A 17,846-nucleotide genomic window follows, 5' to 3' on the forward strand; every position below is an offset into this window, starting at 1 on the left:
CGGCAGCAGCGGCAGCAGCAGCAGCGGCAGCAGGTTCAACACCAGGCCAAGAATCGTGACACTGGTAGGCGGCGGCGGCGGCAGTAGCGGCGGTAGCGGCAGTAGCGGCAGCAGGTTCAACACCAGGCCAAGAATCGTGACACTGGTAAGCGGTGGCGACGGCGGCGGCGAGGAGTTAAGCCTTACGAAACTTAACACCATGCCAAGGATCGTGCAAATTACTAAACGCTCCGTGGCGAGCATTACCGTCGGCGACCATTATCAGTAGCGAGCGGCGTGCACTATCAGCAGCGAGCGAATACTACTAACCACCAGCGGTATTACTTCCCACCGGTAGCGAGCAGCGAATACCGCTAGCTACCCAGCTACACGCTTCGCCGGGACACTTAACAGCCCGGATTGGTCGGCGATTAGGCTCCAGCAGTGCTTCTTCCTCGAAGTAGAAAGCTTTTCGTCGTCTAGAGTCTAAGTGTACAAGTTAAGCAACTAGTGCAAACAAATACGAGTGTTGCCTGGCGCACGACCACGTGAAGCCGCAACCACCATTACTCGGGAGCCAGAGTCCCGTCACTATAAAAGGGTTGCCAATTGTCGCCCTCTAAAGTTTTAAGACCACAGACCACTTCTCTCCATCACTTCCGCCCAGTCCAGCAACAGCCCACGAACAGATGGAGAGTGCTACCGACGGCGAACGGCGCCTGCAGCGACCGGGGGTGGGGCTCCCTATCGACCACAAGCCGGACGGGCCCACCTTCTGCAGCGCCGTGCTCGGCTGGAGCCCGCAGCCGTCGACGGTGCGCGAGCGGAGCATGCTCGCCGTCATGAACGCCCTCACCGACAAACCGGATTGGGAGCGCAAGGTCTTCGACGACACAATTGTCGCACGATGGCGCACCGAGGCTGTATATGGGCCGCCGCCGCTGAGTTCGTGGTCCGAGTGGACGTTCACCACGCGGCAGGGCTTCGACGATGCCATGTTCGACTTTGTACGTACACCGTCATGGAGCTGTGTCTACATGGCTGATCCTTTACTCTAGTGCATCGCCGAGATCCGCGATAAGGCCACCGTCTACGCCGAGAAGCGCTTCGTTCGTGTCTTCGACAATGCCGCCGCCGTGGCCAAGTCAGATGTCGTGGTTTCGGCCAGCCTCCGGCAGGAGCTCGTGCGGGTGGCGGCGGAACTGCTCGAGGACGGCGTGCCAGACTCGAAGAAAGACTGGCACCCGGGCTCGGACCGACAGGTGCTGGACCTGGTGCACCCGTCGCTGTGTCCTTTCGTTTACGGACGCTCCAGGATCTTGGGAAACAGCTGCACGCTCGGGTTAGATGACTGCTTGGCGGCGGCCGGCCGCGGCGAGACGGTATCGCGCTCGTGGAACAAGAAGATCTGGGGCTCCAAGAAAAACGTGTGCAGGTACTGGGACAAGTCGCTGTGGTCCAATCGCTTCCAGTGGCTGCCATGCGAGGTCGACTTTACGGAGGGGAAGGCGCGCATCATCAGTTATATTAACAACCTACACCCCGTTCGACAGAGGGCGTTGTACCCCCTCATTGAGCAAGTCATGGATGCCGCCGTCCCGCTGTGGGAGGAGATCTTAGGATATACCGGGACAGATCACAGGCCCGACACGTACCTACGCATGGTTCACGATAGTCCCTACTATATCTATGACGACAGGTACTATGACGATGACGAAGATGAGGACGAGGACGACGAAGACGAAGACGAGGACGAAGACGACGAAGACGAAGAAGAATACGACGAAGAACGTTGGGAAACCAACAGCAGAGCTGCTCGACGAGAGAAGCTAGACTCGAACCGCGAGCTCATACTTCCGAGTCCCAAACCTTACGCCCAGGACGACAGGGAAAACGTTTTCAAGGAATGCAAAGCCAACATCCGCCAACAAGGCCTCCAGGTCATCGTCAAGCTGGCGAACATCCACCTTACGCCCGACAAGCCCGACTACCCCGGCGGGTCATGGCACGTCGAGGGAATGTCAAATGAGTGGATTTGTGCGACTGCCATCTACTACTACGACTGCGATAACGTAACCGAGAGCTACTTGGGGTTCCGGCAGAATGCGGACTCGGAAGCGTTGGTCCAGGGGGCAGAGGGCCAGGTACGAGTAAACGCATCCCGATGCACCATGCTGGCTGACATGATCTAGTACGATTACGGTGGGATCGAGTATCTCTATGGTGTCAGGCAGGAGGAAGCCTGTGCTCAGAACTTGGGTCGCGTCTTGACGCAGGAAGGCCGGCTGATTGCCTTTCCAAACGTCCTGCAGCACCGCGTTGAGCCGTTCAGCCTGCAGGACCGTTCCAAGCCAGGCCACCGCAAGATCCTCGCTCTGTTCCTCGTTGACCCGCATCAGCGCATCATCTCGACAGCAAATGTTCCGCCGCAGCGTCATGACTGGTGGGCAGAGGAGGTTGTGAATGGAAGGATTGGAGAGCTTCCGGATGAGCTGACAGAGATGATCACCTTGAGTGCGGATGACTGGCCGATTGGTATGGAGGAGGCAAAGGAGTTGAGGGAACATCTCATGGTCGAGCGAACGGGGCATGTGCATCACGTTGATGACGCCGTGTTTGATGCGGTCAACTTCTGCGAGCATTAACAACTACCTATTCATAGATAAGATCGAGATCGAGGTACAAACATTCGTCACAGTAACAATCGGATTCAGCCAATTGCGTCGGTCCGCGATGGCGAGCTTCTGACCCCGCACCTCCGAGTGACACCTGGATTTGTAATCTACCTGTCAGACTATAAGTCAAGCTTACACGGCTGTTCTTTTCTGCCACGAAGTGAAGCAGTTCAATCCTGGAAGCGGACATGGCGAATGTCCAAATCACAACCCGCCAGGCCTACCGCCGGACAGACGACCACACCCCCGGCACACCAAAGGTGAAGCTTGTCACCGAAGACCTACCGCTCCCTCTCTCAGCCACCTCGGTACTGATCAAAGTCCACGCCGTCTCCCTCAACTACAGAGACGCCAACATTGCAAACGGCGGAAATCCTTGGCCAGTCACTCCCCATGGCGTACCGTGCAACGACGCAGCCGGCGAGGTGGTAGCCGTGGGTGAAGGTGTGAGAATGCTGACACTTGGCGATCGAGTAGCCCCGATTGTTGACACGGAGAATCTTACCGGCCGGGAGACGGCACGGTCCTGGCTGGCAGCGGACGAGGATGGGGTGCTGGCCGATTACCTTGTGTTCGACGAGAAGAAAATATGCAAGCTTCCAGCCCATCTGGATTGGATTCATGCCAGCATCATCCCTTGCGCCGGAGTGACAGCATGGGCTGCGTTGAAGGATGTTGGCTTTGGCAAGTCCGTGTTGATCCAAGGTTATAAGCCCACCACTCTCTGGCACCAGATACTCGCTAATGCTTGCAAGGCACCGGCGGCGTTAGCATGTTCGCACTGAAGCTTGCTCGGGCTGCTGGTCTGAAAGTCATCTTGAGCTCCTCAAGTGACGAGAAACTCAAGAGCATGAGGGAGCAGTTCCCAAGCCCGCCGCTCTTGACTGTCAATTACGCCAAGAACCCCGCATGGCACGAAGACGTCTTGGAGTTTACCAATGGCGCCGGTGTCGATCTCGTGATTGAAGTTGGTGGCACTCAATCATTGGTGCAGAGCATGAAGTGTACACGACGTGGCGGCATCATCAGCCAGGTCGGATATCTCAGCAAGCAGGATGCCAATGAGTTGTCGGAGCTTCTGCCACTCATAATCGACAGAAGAGTGAATTTGAGGTAAGGTTCAACTCTGCTTCGAATGCGTCGTGGGTGGAGCTGACTTCAACAACAGGGGAATCAATGCAGGGTCAAAGCAGGACATGGACGATCTCTGTGCTGCTCTGTCTGCCGCGGAGATGCAGTTTGACGACATCATAGACTCAGTATACCCATTTGAGAAGGCCGACGAGGCAATAGAGTACATCTGGCGGGGCAGGCAGGTCGGAAAATTGGTCATTCGTCTGTAGATCAGAGTCCCGACTAGGGAAGTAGATGGCACGTGCAGTAATGTGTATTTCTCTTTCCCCCTGGTCGGTAAAATTGGTTGCCTGTCTGCTGAGAAATCAACGGGCAAGATAAGTAAGCACATACCTGTCCATCCAGGACCATCCATTCTCCAATGTTCTTCACTTTCGTCTCCACGCCCAACACGGCGCCATCGAGCTCCAAGGGGCGGGCGCGCGTCCGGCACGCGTGTGAGCACTGTCGTCTTTTTCGCGTACGCTGCGACGGCCACCAGCCCTGCGCCCGCTGTCGCGCCCAGAGCCGCCGATGCCTCTATCTCCGCCAGTCTCGGAATGCTCCCAAGCAACAACTCTCATCCTCGTCCTCCGCCGACTCCTCTGCTCCGCCAGCTGCATCGCCTACTCCCGCCCCCGCCACCGTGGATGCATTGGGCCCCGAGTTCGCTGTCAAAATCAACCACTACTTCTCTTCCATTGCCACCGTCGTGCCCGAACAGGTGCTCGACAGCCCGCCACCGCCGCAGTACAGCGCCATCGCCTCGACCCTGCAGTGCGCTGACCAGCCTGCGCTGCACCTGACCGGGCCCCAGCGCGCTGCCCTGCTCCGCCTCTACGAGCACCGCCTGCACCAAGCCGCTCCCGTCGTCGACCTTGGCCAGCTCCGCGCCCGTTGCGACGACGAGAGCCCGCCGCCGTTGCTGTGCGCCGTGTTTGGGCTGTCCATCCAGCATGCCGCCTGCTCCGGTCTCGCCACGCGCATGCTGGACCTGGCCATGCCCGCCACCACCGCCTGTGGCGACGCCTCGCTGGCTGGCTACGAGCTGATGGCGCGGTGCAGGCGCGGGCTGGCCGCCGCCTCGCTCGAGCCGTCCTTCACCGACGTGCAGTGCCACGTGCTCATCGCCCTCTACCTGGTCAACGCCGGCCAGCTGCGGGCCGCCTACAACCTCCTCGGGTCTGCCGTGCGCGCTGCATCCTGCCTCGACCTGCGCGCCGATGAGCCGAGCCGCCGGCTGTGGTGGTGTCTCGTCCAGCTGGACCTGAAATGCTCGTGGCTGCTGGCCCGCCCGCCCGCCTTCCGTCACTCCGACATGTCGTGTCCCTTCCCGGCCGACTCTCACCGCGAGTGGAGCCTGCACGTCCACTCCGTCAAGCTCACTGCCGCCGTGCTTTCCGCGAGCAGCCCCGATGCCTACTGGAGCTTCGACGAAGCACACGCCCGAAGCCTTGCCGATCACCTGGGGCCTGCTCTCGAGTGGGAGGCCGCTGTGCGTCAGACGACGCTCTTCTCCGACCTCGAGCTGGACCCAGACGGGACGATGGCGGCATTCGAGCAGCAGCAGGATCTCATCTCTCCCGGCGGCCAAGACGAATGGTCCATGCAGCGCGTCCTGTTGAAGATCCACTACCACGACAGCCTGATGGCTCTCCTCCGCTCCTTCATCCGCTTCCCCTTCAAGTCCATCAGCCCATTGCGGAGTCCCGGCGTCGACCGCCACGCCACCGCCGCCGTTGCCCACGCACTCGCTCTTACCGCCACCGTCCTGGACAGCTTCCGGCGCGGCGATCTGCTCTACGGGTGGTGCGACGTCTACCAGTCTCTCTGGAACGCGCTGCTGACCATGGCCGGCTTCGTGCTTTCGTACCCCCTCTGCCGCTACTCGTGCAAGGCGCGCCGCCTGTTGCCCGAGACCGTTGCCGTGTTCGACATGGTCTCGCCGCGCATCTCCACCGCCGCGCGCTTCGCGGCCTTGGGCAGGGACCTGCTCGGCCGCATCGAACGGCTGGTGGCGTTCGTCAAGGAGAAGCAGAGAGAGAAGGAAGAGGCTTCGAGCTCGTCAGTTGCGATGAAGATGACGGTGCCTTCCTCGATGTCGGGAGAGAGCGTGTCGGACGCGTTTGGAGATGTCGAGGGGCAGGCCGTCATTCCGGCGTCTGCACAAACCGATCAGCAAGCCTTCCTCGACTGCCATCGTGATCAGGAGGACATGTGGAGCTGGATGGACATTGTCGACCCTTCAAACTGGCCCGATTATCGAGACGGTGCTGACCAACTGTTCACGGACATGACTGACTTGGATTTGCTGATGGACGAACCGTGGCGGGGAATGCAACAATAATAACTATTCTCTTCTATTTATAGATGATTAGAAATGTAGAAAAGAGCAAGTAGAAAGATTTAACTTCCATTAGTAGACCGCAACGACGCCTTTTCTTTTATGACTTCCTCTTGCGGATGAAGAATAGCCAGGTCACGGCAAAGACGATGGAGAAATTAAACAGGATAAAGCCGATGAAGATGCCGACGTTTTTTAAACGCTGCGAATACTCGAAATTGTACTGTCGAATCTAGAGCAAAGGTTTGGTCAGCAACGAAACGGGAAAGAAGGCTGCACATACGTATTGATCGCCATCCAGGAACGGGCAGTATTCACAAAGCCCCGTTGCCGAAGGATCCAGGAGGTAGCCGGTGGAGTTGTCGGCAGCGAAGTAGTCGGCGGCGTACTGGCGGCAAGTGGTGCCATGGTCAGGCGGAGTGAAGAAGGTGCTCCTCTCGGCGGGGGTGCAGGCGACGTGCTGGGCGTGCACGGCGTTGGCGGCCATGGCCTCGACGAAGTAGAAGAGCGGAGAGACGTCGTAGATCCAGCGCCAGCCGCGGGGGGTCAGCGGCGGCGGCGACAGCGGGCCGTTGAAGGTGTTGACGATGAGGAAGACAAAGCCGGTGGCCATGTGGGCGCCCTGCAGCGTGGGGAAGCTCGCCGCCGTCATCTGGGCGATGCCGGTGACGAACAGCGTGTACAGCTCGTACATGGCGAAGGCGTAGCCGGGGCGCGGGAAGCCGACGGCGAAGTGCCACAGCAGCCAGTACACGGCGCCGGCCGCCAGGGCCCACGGCAGCTCGACGGCCATGGCCGAGGCGACAAAGACGAGCCAGTGGTACGTGTTGCTGTCGCGGTCGCGGGCGAGGAAGTGGTCGCGCAGGCGCGTGAAGCGCGGCTCGACGGCCAGGGCGATGACGGGCCCGGTGATGACGCCGACGAAGATGGAGAACATCTTGCTGCGCGTGTCCGTCAGCGAGTCGCCCAGCTGCAGGTACGTCAGGCTGTTGACCAGCCCCATCCACACGTTCATCTGCACCTTGCCCAGCACGTAGTCCGGATCGCGCCAGTAGTCCGTGTACGCCCGCCGCGTCACCACCCGCAGCTGCTCCCACCACGATGCCGCATACCGCTCCGGCTCGTCGTCGTCGGTGTCCGCGCCGCTGCTGCCGCTGTCGGCCAACTTCTGCTGCAGCTTCTCGTGCTCCGGCGACGCCCGCCACACGCCGAACCAGTCGACATCGGGATTCACCGACTCAGCCAGGAAGTAATCCGCCGGGTTCTCCCACGGCCGGCACCTTCTCGTGTGGCGGGCGAAGTACTCCAGCACCCCAGCGCAGTCCTCACCCAGAGGCCCAGCGTAAGCTGTCTGGCCGCCGGGCACGAGCAACAGCAGGTCGTCAAAAGCGCGCATCAGGCGGGCGGCGGGCTGGTGGATGGTGCACAGCACGGTCAAGCCGGCGTCGGCCAGCTTGCGCAGCAGCCGGACAGCCGACAGGGCCGAGTCGCCGTCCAGCCCGCTCGTCGGTTCGTCGAGGAAGACGAGCATGTCGGGGCGCGCCGCCAGCTCGACCCCGATGCTCACCCGCTTGGGCCGCTCCAGGCTCAGCCCCGCCCCGGGCTCGCCGATCAGCGCGTCCGCCACGTCCGCCATCTCGAGCAGCTGCAGCACCGCCTCGACGTAGGCGTCCTTGGCGGCGTGCGGCACCGACGCGGGCTGGCGCAGGTAGGCCACCAGCTGGAGGGCTTCGCGCACTGTGCTGGACGAGAGGTGCACGTCCTGTTGGTGTACGAAGCCGGTGCGGCGTTTGAACGAGCGTGGCACCGGCGCGCCGTCGACGAACATGCTGCCGGTGAGGACGCCGATGCTTGCGCGTTGGGAGATGGCGTTGAGCAGCGTCGTCTGTCAAGTGTCAGCGGCAGAGCTAGCACAGAAGAGAAGAAATGCGGACCTTGCCTGCTCCAGACATGCCCATGAGGGCCGTCATGGAGCCGGGCGCGAGGTAGCCTGGTTCCAATGTCAGCACACACCGTCTTTGCGTGCAAATTACTGGTACTGACCGGACACGTTGTCCAACAGCCGCTTCACGCCATCCGCCGTCTTGACGTCGATGGACAGGTCCTTCCAGGCGAAGACGCGCTCCGTTTTGACAATCTCCGACGGCCACAATTCTTTGGGGGACTCTGTCTCGGCGTCTCCAAATTGCTCCACCTTCCCGCTGAAGAAAACGGTGGCGAGCTTCCCTGCCGGCATTTTGAACTGCTCCATTCCGATCCTGCGTCGTCACGTCAGCCTTCGTCTGGAGGGATGGAGATTAACCAACATGACGATGGCAGAGAAAGCCAAAAAGAAGGCCAGCATGATGCCAACGTTGCGCCAAAGATGTGTGGCGTGGAAGTCGTAGAAGGCGGCCAGGTAGGACTCGCCTCGCAGGGAGTCGGTGCCGGGCTCAAAGCCCTGGATGGCGCAAGTCTGGTACCGGCTGTCGTTGTAGCTCGCGCCAACCGGGACCGTGTCCGGCTGGCTGCAGCGGTACTGGGCCCCGGCAATCTCGTTGACCATGATGGCTTCGAAGCCGTAGTACATTGGCTGTTTAGGGTCAGCGTGCTGGTGGAGAGAGAGACGGGGAACACTTGCGTTCAGATACCTGATCCACCCCAACCACGCCTTCATGCCCGGCGGGGTGATGTAGAAGCCGGTGTAGATGATCAGCACATTCATCAGCATCCCGACGGGCAGGATGGCGCGAGTCGGCGAGATGGTAAACACGGCGATGGTGCGGAACATGACACCGAGGGCCATAACGGCGCAGTACAGGACAAAGAACCAGGCGAAAAACGAGCCCGCATCGCGCTGGAAGCCGGCCAGGAGGTAGACGGGCAGGTTGTACAGGACGATGGCTGCCTTCCACGGCATGTCGGCCAGGATCTGGCCTAGGGCGTAGGCGGCGGGGCGGTACAGCATCATGGCCTCGTGCCGCAGCAGGATGGGCCGCTGCGCGAACGTGTTGCCAAACTCGGCCGACGCCTGCAGCACCATGACCAGCACGTTGAAGAACAGGGCGGCCGCGCGCGTGTACAGACCGCGGGTCGCCGGCTGCTGGTCCCAGTACAGGGTGCCCAGCATCAGCGCCTGCGCCACCAGCCCCGCCGCCTCGGCCACCCACGGCCCGCGGTCCGTCAGCTGCACGCGGTGCTGCCGCAGCATGCACTCGTAGGCCTGCCGCCAGAACGGCAGCGCGTACCCCACGCTCCCGCTCCGCTGCGGCGCGTCCGGCGCGGCCGCCGTTTCGTCCATCAGCGCCGCCCAGTGCCTGCTCCGCCGGAACGCGGCTTCGAACTCCTCGGCCGTCGCTGGCGGCGGCGGCCCCGTGTGGTCGTGGCGCACCGCCCGGCTGCGGCGGTCGCCGGACATGGTGGTGAGGTAGTCGGTCAGGCTCATCCGCGCGTCGCAGTGGAAGCCGAGCTCCTCTTCGAAATACCGCCTCGCCTCGCCCAGCGGGCCAAAGTAAGCCTGCCGCCCCGCGTTGATGACGAGCACTTTGTCGAAGAGCTGCGCCATGGCGTCGCTGGCCTGGTAGACACTGGCCATGGTTGCGGCGCGGCGTCGGGTCGTGTAGCTGCGCAGCGTGTGCACGAGCTTGAGCGCTGTGCTCGAGTCGAGGCCGCGCGTGGGGTTGTCGAGGCAGAGGACACTGTCGAGGAGTGAGAAGAATCCCGGTGTTTGCACTCCCTAAGCTCACCCCGATCTTGTGCTGATTGCTTCCGCTACCGTCACTCGGTGGCGTTGGCCCCCGCTGACTCCGTGCTTGTAGTCGTCGCCGACTCTGGTGTTACGCACGTGCGAGAGACCGAAGAGGTCCAGCAGGCTATGCAATGTCCCCTCGACGGCCTGCCCCCGGTTCTGCGTCGTCTTGGATGTACGCGCGTTCACTGAGAATCTACACGCATTCGGTCAGTTCCTTGTGTCCAGGGCCGAGACGATTGCTCACTTGAGAGTCGTATCTACGGAGAGTGTTGGAAAGTGGACGTCATCCTCGCCTGGTCGTGGTCCTGTCAGCAATACCCCCTCTTCACTGTTGCATCACTTACTAGAAAAGGCGAATTCGCCAGGGAAGTCCTTCTTCATTCTGACTGCGTCGTCGCCGCCGACCAGAACCTCGCCGCCGACGGCATAATACTCCTGCCGCATGTTCGCCAAAGTCTTCAAGAACGTCGTGCATCCGCTCCCGGGCTTGCCCAGAACGAGCAACATCTCACCACCGCGCACAGTGCCACCGAACTTGTGGAGTAGCGTGCGTGTTGGAGCGGGCGCCCTAGACAACCATTTGGCCGGGTTGAGGGCCTGCAAATACCCGCTGATGGCATTCGGTACCGTGGGCGTCGTTTGTGTCTGTTTCCGTAGTCAGTAAAAAGCACTGTTGTGACTCCGCAATGGACCTTACCCCGAGACCTGCACCGGTGACGTCGAGATCGCGGAAACGGACGTTAAACCCTCCCTGGGCGTGCGGCGCCGGCGTGCCTTGGAGGAAGAATGCCACCTGCTCGTCGATCTGCTTCTGCGTGTCGTTGCTGCTTTTTTCATCTTCGTTGTTCATCGTCTCCGGTGCCATGTTTCGTTACTCTCTTTTGTCCTCTCGAGACGATTTGGAGTATGCGATTGGAGGTATTCCGAGATATTTAATGGCCCATTAGGAGCTGACAAACCACCCTTTCTTTGATCGTTAAAGTATGATGCTACCTGTTTAGGCGCTAATGCAGGCATTGTTTGGCCGAAGGTGCTTTGACCCGATTGCCGAAAGGGGAATTGCCGAAAGGAGATGTTCCCTTTCGGAAGTACCTTACTCCTTCCGGCGCCGGCGCGGAACGGCTGCGTTAAGTTCGTTCCACGCGGAAGCAACATCATTGCACATATGATACTGATGGGGGAGCATGTACATCTACTTTCTTCGTCTATGTGGGAGCTGGTAGTAGTCTCAACGTCAGGTCGCTTGACAACATCCCCGAAGGCGTTGATGCCGCCAATATCCACAGATCGTCTTTGGCGTTTATGGATGACTCTAAGGACACTTCGGTTAGAGGCACTGGTACTTCTAATCTTTAGAAGAGAGATTTTGCGTTCTGCTTGTAGTGAAGATTGAAACCTTTTGTCTATCTGTGTGGTAAAAGCCTCTACTCGAGCTCCCGAATATAACTACCACCTCCCAGTTCGGCGGCCCTTTTGGCATCTTCTTGACCGCTGTGTGTAGCAGACGAGGTCGACTGGCTGGCCTGGGTTCTCTTCTCAGCTTCGAGTGATCGGATTTTTCTCCTCTATAGAACAGAAATCCCGATGACCCCCAACAAGGCCAGGCCCAGAAGGCCCACCCCTACCCCGAGTCCAATCTGAAAGTGTCGTATATGAGAGTTGCAGGTAGCGATGTTGGAGCTGGAGGCGACTGGGGTGGCTGACAGGATTGACCGTCCATCGCGACTCAAGTAGATACCAGAGCGGGACGGGCAACACGTATCGTTTAAGCCGTTGCAGTAGAAGCTACCATCGTTACACTGCGTAATCACAAGGTAATTGTTTCCAGCATCTGCAATGCGTTAACCATACGAACTGTTAGGCAACCCTGCCTACTTACTGCAAGCTCTGATAAGCGGTAAGCACCCTTCTCCCCAGAATTTATCTGCGCACGAGTCCACGTAAAGCTGTGGTAAAGTGATGGCGGCCGATATACTAAGGCCCTAAGGAGTGCATGTGTCATTCTGGTATGAAGCGTTGGCAAGCCGATTTGTCCAGCAACACATTTGGGTGTTGAGAAGCGGGGGGCATGGCTGGGCCTTAACGCTAGGATCTTTGTCTCTATTGGGTTTGTAGCAGGTTGGGGTGGAAGACATGGGCGAAAAAGGCTGCGAGGAGACAATGAATTAAAGATATAATTGTTTTTATGTAGATGTAGTCGCCATAGGCAGGTATTGCATATAGGTTGTCAGGCTATAATTGTGCAAGAGGATGGGGCCGCATATCTTCTTATACACGTGTGCGGTAAATGTATTTCTAAGGATGAATTAGCCGATGTGGCGTCTCAACTCGGGAGTAACTAACAGGCACTCCTGCGGCCATATTTATGAGCAATATTTCGTACGAAATTCTTCTGCATTATCTGGGCCATATTTCTAGAAATCCAATTATCCCGCCTATCATGTTGGAGGATCCAGCTCAGCCAGCCACTATTCAGCTCCTCCTGCAAGCCCGATGCTTACAAACGGTTGTACAGATATCAGCCACTTCCAGAAAAACGCTGAGAGAACTAACCGGGCGTGAATATGGGGTCCCGGTGCAGTACTTGGCTGCTTCTACGAGAAATCATTACTCCTTATAGACAGTGTTTGTGAGGTGTAAGATGTAAAAGGCCTCGCGTGGGGGCGCATGCAACGTGGCTTGGCTTCGTGGCTTAAATCCTCCATTTTCTTTTGCCGACATAACCTAGTCCCCTTCCACAAAGAAGCCAATCATGCTTGCCAGACTCGGACATGGGCAAGGCTGGCTACAAATTACTGGACGTGGTACGCAAGTAGCTGCAACCACTTGCACGGCTCACCCCAGCGGCATCGGCGCGGGACTTGTTCGGTTACAGATGATTCCTCTATATTCTGTACTCAAACTCAACTGTAAAGCTCCATACACTGAGCTACACAGGATTCCATCCAGCGGTGGAAAGCTTTAACGCCACTATGATATACACACTCTGTGCATCCCCAAACACGACGCCCGAACAAGCTCTTCCTCGTCGCCATCGCTGCCTTCACCACGCTGAGACTTACTGATCACCAGCCTGGTCCCGTAGGCGCAACGCAGGACGTCACCTTCCCCACCGTCTTCCTTCTCAACGCTGCCACAAACCCCCAAACAAAGCTGCTGCTCGTCTCCCGGCAACTCCGGGCCGGTGCAAAGGACAAAGCCACAGCGATACGGTCCCGTCTCCATGCGAGTCCTCGAGACGGCGAAGCTCTCCCTACCGCACCGCAGCATCCAGTGGTCACCCTCGGCACCCTTCATGAACCGTCCCGCCCCACCATCCCCATCAAGACCGGCGCCATCTCCATCGACCAGCGCAAAAACCCAGAACGAATCCACCAAGCCATCCGGCGTGACCAACGACGAGGCAGTAGGGCTCATATCCCTGCCGCCCCTTTCCTGACCCGTCGCCACCGTCATGAACGTGGCGGGGGCCCAGCGGAAGCCGACGGTGTGCAGCTTCGGGCCGGAGAGGAAGACGACGGACTTCGGCACCTTGCGGACGGCGGCGAGGAGCTTCTGCATGCGCTCGGCGACGGGGGCGTCGAGCACGCGGCGTCGGGCGTCGCCGTCGCCGTCGTCGGAATCGTCCAGGAGCAGGCTGGCGACGGCCGGGATCTCGTCCGAGGGGCGGCTAGTGGCGCGCCAGCGCAGGGCGCGCGCGACGTCGGCGAAGCCGAGCGTGTTGCGGTGCAGGCGGAGCTTCGTCAGGCGGTGGATCTCGGCGGCGAAGCCGGCGAGGGCGGGGTTGGTCAGCAGGCGCTCCTCCGCCGGGAGCAGGCTGAGGAAGGGGACGACGGCGTCGCGGAGGACGAAGTGGAGGCGGCGGGCGAGCAGGGCTTCCTGCAGGGTCCACAGGCGGCGCATCCAGGGCGAGGCGAGGATGCGGAGGAGGATCTCCTCGCTGGAGGCGTCCTGGGAGCAGGCCTCGACGGTCTGGTCGCGGACGATGACGCACTCGGCGTCGCGGTAGGCGCGGCCCATGAGCCTGAGCGCCTGCTGCCGGGCGTCTTTCTGCTTGGGCACGCAGAGGGCGTCGAGCCAGAAGCGGCCGGTCGGGATCATGGCCTGGGCGAAGGCGGCGAGCTTCCACACCTGGCAGGAGGGCAGCCCGGTCTCGGTGTTGCTGCCCATGCCGTCGACCCAGACGTGCGAGATGGCGATGTAGGGAGCGTCGGAGCTGAGCGACACGGCCAGCTTTTCGCCCGACGCTGCAGCCTCGTCCTCGGTCGGTAAACGGATCACCGGGATGGAGCCCCTGGACAGTGCGCCCACGACGTCTTCGAAGGGAGGTTTGATATACGAACAGTCGCACTTGTCCTCTTCCTTTAGTATCCCAGAGTGTTTGGGAACGTAGTTCTCCACGTCGACTGACTGGAGCACGCAGGCATATTCGGAGCATTTGTCATGGCTTTCACCCCGGTTTCTCGGTCCTCTTCGGAGTGCATAGCGGAAAGCTGACACGTTGCTACGCTTGATCAGATACTTGACCGTAGAGGGACACCATTCCTCTTCGTCCAAAGAATGGCTCGGATCAAATCTGTCCGCAACGGGTACGTAGTTCGGAGATGAGAGGGGATAGAAGGCGAGCACAAAGTCCCACGCCAACGAAACGTGCAGAGCTTCGTCGAGTTCGGGATTCAGGAATTGCATTGCGTTGGTCAAGGCCTCTCCAATGCAGCCAAGGAAGCAGAAAGTAGCCGGGATGAGGTCGTCAACCGCGCCCTTGTACTCAAATGCTCGTGCACGCTTGAGATACTGAAGAGTGCGATGGGCATGGCTGAGACTCTTTACTGCACGTTCTCTGTAAGAGAGCATTTCAGTGGTGTCGTGTGTAGGGAGCTGGCTCTTCCAGGTCGACAGTAACGCGGGCAATGCGTGCAAGCTGAGCACAGGTCTGCCGTCCCTGGATTGACAGATGAGTTCGCTTTCCGGCACCGATCGCTCCAGCACAGCTTCCAAGAGACCAAACGATAGCCACGCTTGCATGAAGGCGGCGTGCTCCCGGTTGAACTGCAAGGGGATTTGGGTTCCACGAGTGACACGATACTGAGTGATAGGCACAACGCCGTAGCCATCGTGCTTGAACCTCAGCCACAATGGATCTCGCGCAATAGAAGGCACGTATTCCAAGCCCGTGGTTGCTGGTAGGCTGGTGTGGCTGATGCTCCAAGTTTTGGTCTCTGAAGAGAGGGTGGGGGCCGTAACAACGTTGAGCTGTGAGGCTTTGACGTTGGCCATCTTTAGCGGTGAGATGCTGTAGCAGAGAAATCTTTAGAGCGAGTCTGGTGTGAATGTTTTGTTCCACCGTTCACTGAGCTTGCAAGGTTGCAAGAGAAGAGTTGTGCGAACACGTCAGCGACGAGGCTACATGCCGCTTACCAAGGATCCCTGCAGGAGCCGAAGCCAATCAATACTCACATGCGTTATCCAAACCAACCAGAGACGTTGATCCGTGTTTGAGGCTGACAGCTTGCACTTGGTGCAGTGTGATGGGATTTGGGAACCTCATTACCCTGATATCATTGCAAGACGAATATTCTCGACACTTCAGCGTGTCCATATTATTGGCTTCGATGCACAAATCACAGATTGGGAAGTAATTTCGGGTGACAGACACCAAATGGACACATAGCCAGTATTCCGACATTGCCACACTCCACTTACGTCGGCATTTGAATGCTTTGTCTGAAATGTTTCCACAATGTGGAATAGAGATCTTTACGTCAACTACTCACGAAAGAAGACTGTACCGAAATGCATTCGATCCTTCGCTGCCCTCCAGTGCGGTGGATCCTCGTCACATTCAATCGAAGAGGGTAAGCCGAATTCACAACACAGGTACTTCTCACCTGAGACTTAAGACTAGCGGTGTTTTGGTCGCCCGGCAACGGAAGGTGTCACCGGTTTCATGGCTGCACCATTTTTCCCCATCAATCTTGGAACAATCTGGACGCCTGAACGATGATGGTGCTTAGGTCATGCGGTTGATTGGAACAATTGCCGATGTGTGACTACAGCAAGCTGACCCCAGTAAACGAGGCAAACGCTGTGTCAGCGCGCGGGCTATGAGGCAAACATGGGGGCTGTTTCTATCCTGCAAGATGTAAAACGTGGAACAGCGCTCGTCATAGCACAAGTCTAGCGTTGTACCCAGTCGTAATTCCGATGTGGGGCGACAAATCCTGAGCTCATCCCGACGAGGCTGTGACTGCTACTAATTGGGGTGGTGGCTGCGGGGCCAGCCGTCTCTCAACGCTACTTTCCGGCCCTTAAGACATTTATGTTGCACAAAGAATTGCCGATTCCTTCGATTAAGGCTTTTTGGGGCTCTTCTCATATGACAGCCGCAGACAGTTGAGTCTTCTTGTCCATGGAAGTTCCAGTGATGCACAGGATCGGCTGTAGATATGATCGAAGCCTTTCTTGCCTTCTTGAAGCATTGCACCTGAATGGATGGCGGAGTTTGCATGACAATTTTATAATCAAATCCAAGCGCGGCCACAACAAGAGCCGTCTTCTTTGAGGTGATGCACACAAGCCTCACAACGGATCAGCATAACGGTCACCAGGAGAAAAAGCAAGTTTGGAATGGTTCTGGGCGCATTAGTTAGATAGATGTCAGAGTTAAATCCAAGTTCGATTGCCAGCTCAATTGAAGCAATGTCGCGATTTCGTAACATGGCCGTTTCGCGTCATAAGACAGGCAGTATCTTCACTTCCAAGTATAGCCTCTTTCAAAACCGACAATCCCTCAGACACTCTAACTTGAGCCATTAAGGAGTTCCAGGATGTCGTACTTAATGCTCAGGCCGCCTGCGAGACAAGATGGTTAGCTTCTTTGTATCGAGCTTTGGATCTCATGACATACGAAGACATTGCTGGAAGAGCGGTTTCCTGTGAGAGTGGCTGAAGAACTGCCGGAACTTGTCGATGCAGTACTCTCTGTGACAAAGCGTTGGTGTTACTGTTGGCGTACTGCTCAAGCCAGTTGGGTGAGTGGAGCTCGACGTTCCATCATCGCCACGTTTGAAGCCGGCAAAAATGGTGTAAGTCTGCTCATGCCTGGCCTCGGGAGCTTCGCCTACAGCCCGAGGTGCGTACAGTCGCGTGAGTGGCGTGGCTGCTTTTCGCGGAGGATATCCAGACTGGATGAAAGTGTTTGGAAGGGTGTATGTCGTGGGAGGAAGCTGAATGCACGATGGTGGGGACGGACTGCCAGTGGTGCATGAGCTGACCGATTGAAATCCCTGACGCCAGGCATCACTCTGCGCGTCGGTGGCGGTGCAGGTTGCGATGTCAAATGGAAGAGAAATTGAGGGGTCATGGATGAGTGACTCGACCACCTTCGGCGGGACAGGAGCAAGGTTCCCCAGAATACCCGATGTAGGGTAGAGAATGGGGCTTTGCGGACAAACTGTAGTTGGATGGATGGTGCACTTGGAGCCACTGCAATCGCTGCTCCACGTCCCAGCTTGGAAGGTGCCGTATGCAACGTACGTGGTGGGCCAAGTCCTGATATCGGTTAGTATTCAGCCTCGATGTTGATCGGGAATGGATGGCCATACAAGCAGGTGCCGTTCACACTCCATGTGATGGAAGTCGTGCTGATTGGCCCCGTGGTCGGAGTGTATGCACTGTAGCCGTAACTAGTACAACCATCTGGGGCAACAGTGGTGTATCGAGTGGACTCTGGAACTGTCGAGATGATGTATATATCGACACAATAAACGGTGCCTGGATATGACAGCGCAGTTGGCTCAATCGCTTGAAGAACGCATCCCGTGCACTCCGGCCCACTAGTGACGGTGCTGTAGGAGGTTTGCGAAGGGACGGGGGCGACGTTAGACTTAGGGGAAGGAAGGGGAGAAGGTCCCTGGGCGAAGGCGTAAGCAGATAGTAACCCGAGGGGGAATATCCCCCAAGCGAATGACCGCATTGTTTCTTTAGTAAAACGATGGAGCGTGGT

At 58.3% G+C, this 17,846-nt stretch overlaps 4 protein-coding genes across 4 annotated transcripts; 1 reads left to right on the forward strand and 3 right to left on the reverse strand.

Moving 5' to 3' along the window:
* Window positions 1-668: 668 nt before the first annotated feature.
* SLS55_001395 (uncharacterized protein) lies at window positions 669-6,114 on the forward strand (the record flags this gene model as incomplete). Its single annotated transcript, XM_066772889.1, has 7 exons — window positions 669-986; window positions 1,038-2,123; window positions 2,172-2,593; window positions 2,824-3,359; window positions 3,410-3,767; window positions 3,823-3,982; window positions 4,321-6,114. 7 exons carry the CDS (start codon window positions 669-671, stop codon window positions 6,112-6,114), a joined length of 4,674 nt encoding a protein of 1,557 aa, XP_066635456.1.
* A 97-nt stretch (window positions 6,115-6,211) lies between these two features.
* On the reverse strand, window positions 6,212-9,685 carry SNQ2_1 (ATP-binding cassette transporter snq2; the record flags this gene model as incomplete). The annotated part of the gene is made up of 5 exons (XM_066772890.1): window positions 6,212-6,343; window positions 6,395-7,996; window positions 8,046-8,101; window positions 8,155-8,369; window positions 8,418-9,685. 5 exons carry the CDS (start codon window positions 9,683-9,685, stop codon window positions 6,212-6,214), a joined length of 3,273 nt encoding a protein of 1,090 aa, XP_066635457.1.
* A 492-nt stretch (window positions 9,686-10,177) lies between these two features.
* SNQ2_2 (ATP-binding cassette transporter snq2) lies at window positions 10,178-10,706 on the reverse strand (the record flags this gene model as incomplete). The annotated part of the gene is made up of 2 exons (XM_066772891.1): window positions 10,178-10,486; window positions 10,539-10,706. 2 exons carry the CDS (start codon window positions 10,704-10,706, stop codon window positions 10,178-10,180), a joined length of 477 nt encoding a protein of 158 aa, XP_066635458.1.
* A 2,105-nt stretch (window positions 10,707-12,811) lies between these two features.
* On the reverse strand, window positions 12,812-15,118 carry SLS55_001398 (uncharacterized protein; the record flags this gene model as incomplete). Its single annotated transcript, XM_066772892.1, has 1 exon — window positions 12,812-15,118. The coding sequence occupies one exon, from the start codon at window positions 15,116-15,118 to the stop codon at window positions 12,812-12,814; it is 2,307 nt and encodes a 768-aa protein (XP_066635459.1).
* Window positions 15,119-17,846: the final 2,728 nt, after the last annotated feature.

The sequence above is a fragment of the Diplodia seriata genome (assembly GCF_021436955.1).
Source record: "Diplodia seriata strain FDS-637 chromosome Unknown scaffold_2, whole genome shotgun sequence".
NCBI lineage: Eukaryota > Fungi > Ascomycota > Dothideomycetes > Botryosphaeriales > Botryosphaeriaceae > Diplodia > Diplodia seriata.